We start from the raw sequence: 9,761 nt of genomic DNA, 5'->3' as shown, positions 1-9,761 counted from the left end.
GAAGAACAATCAAATTAGAATTCAAATTGGAAACAACTAATCGAGGATTACATATTATTTATTTATTAGGCTAAACTAGATCGGAACGATTCGTCAAATCCTAATTCAATAAAAATTCTTCTTTGTGGGATTCTTCTTTGTGCGATCCTGTCAAAAGGGCATACCTCATACCCATAAGACCCAGTTGCAAAATGAAGTCCATCTCCACTGAAACAGCATCCAAATTTAACAAATATGCGATCATTGTTATACAACTCTGAAATTTTCTCAAAATTCAATTCTCTGAAAACACAGAAATTTTAATCCTCTCATCTCAAACATTCTAATTCGATTCCAAACCATCTTTCCCACAATTTTAACTTATATCTTGATCGGTATCTTCCCACAAATGGAACATATCACCATCCGAAAAAAATATGAAATGTTTGGATGATATTAAGCATGTTCAACTGAATATACAGTATGGGCGTTCATAGAAATTATAAGATGTAAAGACAAAGGGTAGACTACCAGTAAGGTCCTCCATGTTTGGTGGCTTCATATCAAGGATATTGAAACACTGGTCAGTGATCTCAAGATTCCACAAGTTTATTCTAAGGTCATCCGCAGAAAGAAATGCTTCACTCCTTCTTTAGACTGGGATGAATTTGATGAAACAGTTGAGTTGCAGAGAACCGGAACAGAGCGAGGCACAGAATCAACGGTGAAAAGCTCACCCGAAAACAGATCACACCTCTAAAAACCATGACAGAAAAGAAATCAGGAATTGAAGGTTTTTATGCATCATGGTCTCACTATAAGTACAGAATTTTAAAATTGGAAACTTTGTATTTTTTTATACAACCAATACTTGGATAAACGCTCCTACTCACTTGAGCTACAAACCTCTTGCGGAAACATAGAAAAGGGAAAGAAAAGGACTTACTGCACAAAGTACTGATTTCAAAAGGGAAGCACAGTCAGAATTGGAGATGTTCATGGTTTGGAATTGCTTCTGGATTATTGAATCTTCAGTGAAGTTGCAGCAAGCAGTTTCATTGTAAGGACAAAACTTGAGTGGATCACTCAGAGTAGAAGGTGCCCCTGCAATCAACTAACCATTTTAATACGAGCGATATTTTTCTTTGAACTAATCTAAACCGCTGGGAAGAGGATTCGAATGTAAAGCAGCAAACTTTGCAATACAAAATTAACAAAAAGGAAGTATAGAGAAAAACCCACTTGAATCAATACATAAAGGATGTGACGCTGAAGGATTGAACAGCAGCAGCAAGCTGCAAAGGAGAATGCCAATGTTAGCGCATGTGCTTAAACCAAAGTCGTTTTCCTACGACTTATAAACATCCCGTGTCATCGATAAATTGGCACTAGGGCCAGTTGCTCGACACGGGCAAAACATTTGCCAACCGGCCTTCGTGATACTTTGCTAGCTTTGATCTATTTTGTGACATGGTTGCTCGACCGGCCTTCATGATACTTTACTAACTTTGATCTATTTTGTGACATGGTTGCATAATTAGTTTTTTTATGGAAGAATCGAGAATTAAAACCTAAGATCTAACCCTATTGACATGTGTCAGGTGATCGGACAACAAAGACTAGAACTCGTTGGCACCAACTGCCACCACTAGTCGACCTACTGCCATGTCAAGAGACACAACATCTTGTTGAGAGAACGACACATATAGAACTAGTTACAAACTTTTAAACAGAAACAAAGCTCGATAAACAGCACTAAAGCGTACTCTATATACAACTTACTGTCGTTTTAGTCAACCCGAAAACTAGAGTTTCTTCAGTTCGTTTACATCCCCTGTTTACTTCGGTGCTAAAACTTTGGTAAACGTGCGTTGCAAGTTTCAATTGTTAGGTTTATTTTTAGTATTTGGGTTTCCTCAAACAATATGTTGAAGAGTGAAGAAAAGCATTGGAAGCAGCAGTCCTGAGTTTTTACATTGCATAAAAGCAGCCATACAAAGTAAAGGTCACTAGGGTTTTTACCGTTTTTCCCGGATCTCAAGCAGACAAAGGCAATACCAGGTTGCTTAACAAGATGAAGTTGTGTCTGCTTCAGCACGACAAGAAGTCCACTGTTCGTGCTATTGTAAAATGCATTTGGATTCAAAAACAGGGATACGGGGAAAAACTGCTCCGGCAATTGCTTTGGTAGTAAGAATCTTCTTTTAACCTTTTACACTGCGAAGAAGAGCAAGCAATGCTTACCCTTTCATAAGAACGAAATTATTTTAAATAAAAGATTGCTACAAATTGTACATCCTGAATTTCTAACTCATTACACCCATCTCAACATCTGATATTGTTTTGAATTCACCGTGAAACGATGCATTAGGAAACTAAGTTAATGACAATGGCAACAAAAAGGAATACCACCAGTCTCCGTCTCAACTTCAATAGCCTGTGCATTTGTGTTTCCTTTGGCTACACGCATGCCATGCTGTTTCGATGTTCTTTCTCTTTTTTTGTTTCTATCTTGGTGCCGACTAACCAGCTGGATGTCAACCTTCAAGTGCTCCGAGCGCCTTCATGTCCTCCAGGAAAGCCATATACGAGTCATCTATGCTCTTGCCTTTTGGTGCTGACGACGAGTTTGCTGACTCTGGTTTAACAGGAGGAGTTGCTGACTGGGTAGGTGCTGCTGTGGTTGGGAGTGAAGGTTTTGCTTTTGCTTTTGGGGCGGCCATCTCTCTCCTTACCCGAACAGATGCAGGAACCTAAATCCAGAACCAAGAAACAGGCTGGGGTCATAGAAGGAAATTGGCATCTTGCAATATTATAGAAACAAAATTATTAGATAACATGAAACAAGTGCTAACCCAATACCAATGTCTCATAAATCTACCGATTTTGTTGGCACTGACGAAGCTTGTCTATAAAATTTGATAGAAGTTTAAACTTACCACCTCTAATTATAACAACAATAAACCTCTAACCCACCACGGCCATCTCACCACTCCAATAATCTTCCTTTAAAAGGTTAAAATTTTAAAGCAGAAATTAGACACTACATTGCTTATCAAGTTATGTGTTACTTGTAAAAACATGCAAAGCAATAGAGACTTGCGTTGCATCTTACTGACAGTGAAAGAGAATAAACTCACCATGGATGTAAGTTCTGGAGTGTGCTGAGCCAGAGGCCTCTTCACAACAGTAGATGCTGCAGATTTAACATATGAAGGTTTCTGATGGGCAGCCACTCGAGCAGCATAATCATCTTCTTGATAAGTAGGAGGAGGCCCAGGTGGAAGTGGTGGTCTCATCATTGGGCGAGGTCCAGGGGGAGGACCGTATGGGGGCCTGGGGATCATTGGGACCATCATTCCCGGGGGACCTGGTCGAGTGGGAAGTCCAGGAGTGGACAATGGTGGCCGCATATCTGGTGGAGGTGGGGGTGGAGGAAAACGTGAGATACCTGGGGGCAATACATCGGGATGTAAATTTGGAATAAGGGTGGATCCAGGAACTGGAGGTTGTTGTCTTGGAGGAGGAGGAGGAGGAGGAAGAGGTGGTGGAACCATGTTAGTAAAATCCTTGGTAAGTTGAGCATTATTGGTTTCAGCGTCAGATGTTGCACCTCCCGACTGATTATTTGTTGACTTAGGCAGTAAACCTGGAGGTGGAGGAGGAGGAGGAGGAAGCATGGTATGCACCTACAAGAGGAGGAGGCATTAATTTCACAAATATAAAAACTTAATAAAAATATTTTTGGCCTACAAGTTTGAGATAAGCCTGGCAACGGCCACACCCTTTTTTTGGGCATACCAGTCATGTATATGCAAGTAACTTCCATAATTTGCTATAAATAATATCACCCACTATTTTACGCCTCTAATAATTCTTATTCCTTTTAAAATATAAGATATCGGTCAGTGGACAATAAAAGAAGCTTACCTGTGTGGAGTCCTTAGAGGTTAGATCAGACAATGAAGATTGATTTTGTTCCTTCTCATTTCCGCTGATACCAGGAGGAGGAAGCTGGGCGGACTGTTGAAAAGGTGGAGGGGGAAGTAGGGGGTGATTAGAAATCTGCTCTTTAGGCAGGGGTCCTGGAGGTGGGGGTGGTGGTGGTGGCGGCAATGAGATACCTGGGTTTGTAGCTGCAGGGTTAGGCGGCAATGGAGGCGGAGGAGGTAGCGGCAAGGACTCAGGTATGACAGAGCCATCACCAGGGCCATTGTCACCAGATTCAGCCAGAGGTACAGCGTCCTCTGACTCCATTTTAGAGGATGATGCAGCACCACTTGACGAAGCAGCAGATAAGGGAATTCTTGGTCCTGCAATTCAAATTCCAGAACTGAATAAGCGAGAGAAAGTAAAGCGGTCACAACAATACACAAAATTAGGGTGGGAGTGGGGCTGATCCAGACCTATTGACGATTTAAACATTGGAGGCTTTCCAGGTGGTGGGGCACCAGTAGGATTCAGGGTCGGATGGAAGTAAACTGAGTCCTGCAGGAGAAAAAAGAAAGAAATGTTGAGTTTTATATATTGAAAAAGAAAATGAAAGGACAGAAAATAGCATTTAGAAACCAGTAATATCTTACCTCAGGCATCGGATGCTTCGCTCTCTCCTCTTCTTCTGCAGTCTTTCGTCTTTTAGGCGGCCCCAAATGACTGACCAGAAAAAAAAAAAAAAACTATAGTTCATAAATCAAAACAAACAATTACAGAAAATGTATTTAGAGTTTGACCACTAGCACAGAAATACAATGGGAAAACAGAATGTTCACCTGAACATAACTGGGACCTCGCCCTTTTCTTTCTGTTTCTCTACATATTCCTGTACGAAAGCGTCTGATCATTGGATGTATGAAACTTATTCTAACAAAAAAGCCCACGGGATTAATGTGAAGTGAACATAGAGGACCCTGAACGACTCTGTGGCCAATCGAAGATCACAGCGCAGCATTATAAAACAACGTGTCTAGTTCAATTAGAAAGAAATACATATAATGAAAAACAACAATCATGTTGTAAGTGACAATTACCTTCTGCTTCTTTATAACAAGGTTAAGTGTATCCTCTAGTTGCCTCTTCTTGTGTTTTCTTGCCTTGTCAAGAGCGCCATCAGCCTCTGCGCCAATCAGTGAAATACATCAGTGTGTATGAACAGGAAAAGCAGCATGATATGGCTGCAGATCAAAATCAAACTAGTGAAAATAAAAAATCTAGACAAACTGAAGCAAGAAGTAAGGCATAATAAAGCATGAGCTGAAATTTTCCTCCAAGAAAAAATACATTCTTTTCTACATGAATACTATTCCGAGCATTCAAAGTTCAAACAATCAACTTTCAATAAATTTGAGCATAAAAAAGATCCAGTATTACACTCTATAGATATATAACAGCTATAAGTTATAATCATTCTTTCTATAAATAAAAAAGGCTCCATAACCAGAAGCCCGTAAGCAAACTGTGACTTACTCATCATTTCCAGCTTATCAATCTGCTCTTTCAAAGTATCGGGATCCTTCTTCAAGATCCCCACCTCTCTCACCTTCTTTCGTTCTTTTTTATTCTGTTTGTCATATACAAAGTCAGAAGTGTAAATAAGGATTTAATCAATGCAATATGCTTGTCAAGAACACCAAAAGAAACATATAAAGGGAGTTTATTTTGGAATTGCATAATTCTAAGAAGAGGAGGCACAAGCATACGCTATCAAACACACTTAACAGAAAGAAAAAAAAGTCTCGCAAACATAAGGTAATACTGATTAAGCATCATGGTCATGCATCCGCTTCCCATATACGTCTGCGTGTGCACATATATATACTATTCTCGACCTTTCGGCTAAGAACAAAGTGTGTGAAGCTGTGCAAACTGCCTGGTATAACTTTTAGATGGTAATACGAAATAAAAGCATCAGCCTTTCACGAACTTAATGCTATCAAGTCCATTTACAATAAGCCAATGCCTGCTTCAGTATGCTTACATCTTTCTTTCAGAAACAACAATGGTAAATTGGTAATGCTGATGCCAAATCCAATCCCAAAAAAAATTACATTAAAAAAAATTTACTAACTCTAAATTGTGGTAAAAAATTTGAAATTTCAATTGAAGTTTTACTTATTCTAATCTCATGAGAATTAGGGCAACACTGAAATTAGAAACAATGGAGTACCAAATTGAGAAAATCGAACGAATACAAACGAAAACGAACAACCCAATTGCGAATTGAGCACGGAATCAAGGAGTTAACAGAAGAAAAAGAGCACAAAACGGCGTAGTTTTCAGAGAAGTAATCGTTACCCGTTTCAATTCCTTCTTCCGGAGCTCCTTCCGGTAAGCGTCCGTAGGGTTCATCACCTTCCCTCCCTTCGTCGTCTTCATCTTGACTTCGCTTCAAAGCTCTTCTCTTTTTGCTGATTCCAACTCGAATTTCAGGAAATCTGCAGAAAACTCAAATTACAGAGAGAAGCGTGGATGATGAAGGGAAAATGTTTTGGGTATTTTTTGCTCAAAAGAGTGATGAATGAAACCCCGACGAGAGCCCAAACCCCCACCTTGTTTGTTTTCTGTTGATTTTGTTAGAGCAACTTCACCCCTAAATATGTTTAATCCACTCAGATAAGTAATGATTAACTCCAATAAACAAAAATTAGACAAATGTACCTCCATCCTTAAAAAATACGGTGGTATAAAATTAAAAAAAATAAGCTGTCACAAATGCATCTTCATTTTTATAACATACGTTAGCATCATGTCCATTTAAAATATTATTAATTTTTTTTTATAAAATAATAAAGAAAATTTTTAATTTTAATTTTGGATAGGATTTTTAATCAATCTTGTCACGATATGTGTCATTATCCGAAAGTACTATTTTATGGATAGATTTCTAATAAGATTTTCAATCAATCCCGACGTGCCACGTGTCACTATATGTTTACAATAATTTAGCCAAGATTTCCAATAAGATTTTCAACAAATCCTGACGTGTCACGTGTCACTATCTGTTTACAATAATTTAGCCAAAATCTCGATAAGATTTTCAACCAATCACTTAGTGCCACGTGACATTGTCCAGAACCTCATCCTTTCTTTTTTTGTCCATATAAACATACATCTATCATCATTCATACACCAAACTCAATCCTTCCTTTTTAGCTCAAAATCCTTATTCATCGTTTTTAAATCTTGAGTTCTTACGATGTCTTCTTCAAGGAGATTGTATGAAATCGATGAGCAAAAGAAAAAATTGTTGGCACAACAGGAAGAATTGTTCAATCTCAAGAAAGGTGAAGATGAGGCTTTCGCAATGGAAGAGGATGAGGATGATGAACATAAAAGGCAGAGGGCCTCACATTTCCGTCATGTCATGGAAGCTGTGGGTCAGATATCCAAACCCAGACGTGCCGCAAACTTGGATAGAAAGAGGTAAAGATCTCTTGGAAAATTATTTTATCCCCAACAGTTTATTCCCGGATCATATTTTTAGACGTCGTTTTAGAATACAATGAAGTTTGTTTGACAAAATTATGAGTGCTATTTGCAACCATAATCCATACTTTGTGCAAAAAAAAGATGCTTTTCATGAATGTCATATTCTTGAGCAAAAAATTACTACTATCTTGCGAATGCTTGCATATGAAGCATCTGTAGATCAAGTGGATAAGATTATGAGAATGAAAAAATCAACTGTTCTGGAATCCCTGATGCGGTTTTGCTCTGCAATCGAAACCCTGTACATAATGAGCACCTCCGGAAAAACTCACTCCTTTATCTCTAATAGAGGAGAGTGTAATCAAAAGGGTAGATTATAGGAAATTTGTTACAATATAATGTGCATATAGTACCAAAATTATGACAAAAAAAAGTTTAATTAAATCACTAAAAGACATGGATATTTGATATAGAAAATTCAAAACTAAGGCGCCTATATAAAAAGATCTCATAATTTATATGGAATTTATATCAATTATATTCCGATTTCAGAAATATTAATAAACAATCATCTCCATTTCAAGTCTTTATCAATACAATTCCTCTCATTTTGATTACGGATTAGTAAACGAGTCGTAATTGTGTTGGAGAGAAATCAGACTAAATCAGAGACGGGATCGACTGATGTATCAAACTAGACTGAAGCCTCCTTCATGCGAGGGCCACAGCTGCGGCGGCAACGGCACAGACCAATCCTAAATTGTAATGCAGTTGCCAAAGTCCAATCCCAAATAAAATTACACTAAAAAAATTACCAACTCTAAATTGTAGTAAAAATTTTCAAATTTCAATTGAGGTTTTACTTATTCTAATCTCCTGAGAAATAGGGCAACCAAAACGTAGGGCACAAAGAGCTGGCAATTGGGGGCTTCATCAATCTCTCCACCATCTGTTTCATCTTGTTTTGACAGCAACAAGGTCAGTGACAAATTGAACATGCAAAAGTCTAGACAAAGAAGTTGTCGTGACTAAAAGCAAGTACAATAATAATTTCATCAAAATCATACATTAATTTAGAAAAAAATAAAAATAAAAAGTAATTAGCATAGATTTTTGTTGGATTAGTATTCCAAAGATTTGCTACATAACTCCATGTCTATCTATGAGATCAGCTCTTTGGCATTCATTTTGTGTGTGGCCTTTTCGTAACATTTACTATTGGTCGACACTTATTAAGTTTATGACATCAAAATAAAAGCGTGTTAATTTTATTACCACGTATCAATCAATAATGAAGGTCACTAAAAAAAAAAAAAAAAAAAACTTCAAATGAGTGCAGAAGATTTGAACTCGTGATTTCCGTTGATCCATTTGGTGCGTTGGTTCGTCTTCAAGGTGGTGGTGCGGCTTGATATGGTTGAGGTGGCTGTTTGCTTTTTTCAGTTCTAGGGTTTTTGGCTTTTGTGTTAGTATGAGCTGCCTCTTTTGGGCCTATTTCATCGTAATTTCTTTACGTGAAGTTGAAGCATTTGCTTAGCTGTTTTTTTTAATTTTTAATTTTATTTTTTATATTGGAAACGCATTTGCTTGGCTGTTTGAACTCTTCTTTTGGATCATCCTTACCTTCTTATTACCTTTCTCTTTTGATGAAGTTTATTTTGATTGAAAAAAAAGGGCGAAGCTCCCAGTCATAAAACTATCTTCTCTTCATTATTACTGCTTTATTTTAATGCTTTTTTATTATACAAAATAATAAATATAAAAATTAATCAATAGAGACGTAAGTACAACAAAAGAGGGTTGTTGAAAGCTTGAAAGTAGCAGTGGCTTCTAACCAAGGACACAATAATTATATATGTGTACTACAACTGAAGGCAATGGAAAAATCAGAAAACAGCGACGAAGATGAGAACACACAAAACTCGCCGCATCATCGATCCTCCTGGAAACACAACCCCTAATTCAAGCCACACCATGGATAGCTGCTCTTGAAGCCGTCGATTACTCTGAATCCAACAGCCCACACATTACCACCTTGCAGCTTCATTTACTATACTCACCTGGGCACCAAGATGAACATTAAAACCCTAACCTAACCTCTTCACCCTCCTTCTCTCCCAGCCACAAGACAAATGCTTGGGTGGTTGCAAATATCTTCAACCATGTGCTTTCTATATATGAGAGAACAGAGAGGAAAGATAGTGTCTGATTGTCACCAGAAACTACAGAGTTGAAAACAAGTCTGAACTCCATTGAAATCGGTCTCGAAGTTCATAGTTTATGTTTTTTTTCCTTCCTTTGAAAATTCCACCACACCTAACCCTAGAGTCCTGGTGGTACTCTACGATCAACCCATT

General features: G+C 38.0%; 1 protein-coding gene and 1 long non-coding RNA gene across 2 annotated transcripts; both read right to left on the bottom strand.

The window, feature by feature from the left end:
• Positions 1-415: 415 nt before the first annotated feature.
• On the bottom strand, positions 416-1,266 carry LOC125478896. The gene is made up of 2 exons (XR_007259660.1): positions 926-1,266; positions 416-735 (listed from the first exon to the last, which is right to left on the bottom strand). It is a non-coding gene; the product is annotated as an uncharacterized LOC125478896 (long non-coding RNA).
• Positions 1,267-2,236: 970 nt separating this feature from the next.
• LOC103935406 (protein EARLY FLOWERING 5-like) lies at positions 2,237-6,557 on the bottom strand. The gene is made up of 9 exons (XM_009345172.3): positions 6,271-6,557; positions 5,443-5,536; positions 5,007-5,092; positions 4,749-4,798; positions 4,563-4,632; positions 4,386-4,467; positions 3,910-4,292; positions 3,120-3,668; positions 2,237-2,732 (listed from the first exon to the last, which is right to left on the bottom strand). Exons 1-9 carry the CDS (start codon positions 6,349-6,351, stop codon positions 2,517-2,519), a joined length of 1,611 nt encoding a protein of 536 aa, XP_009343447.2. The 5' UTR covers positions 6,352-6,557; the 3' UTR covers positions 2,237-2,516.
• Positions 6,558-9,761: the final 3,204 nt, after the last annotated feature.

Source organism: the organism of the source record quoted next, unplaced genomic scaffold, assembly GCF_019419815.1.
Source record: "Pyrus x bretschneideri cultivar Hongxiangsu unplaced genomic scaffold, Pyrus_bretschneideri_v1 Contig27, whole genome shotgun sequence".
NCBI lineage: Eukaryota > Viridiplantae > Streptophyta > Magnoliopsida > Rosales > Rosaceae > Pyrus > Pyrus x bretschneideri.
Note: the sequence above shows the minus strand (reverse complement) of the source record. Positions and strands in the feature narration are given on the sequence as shown.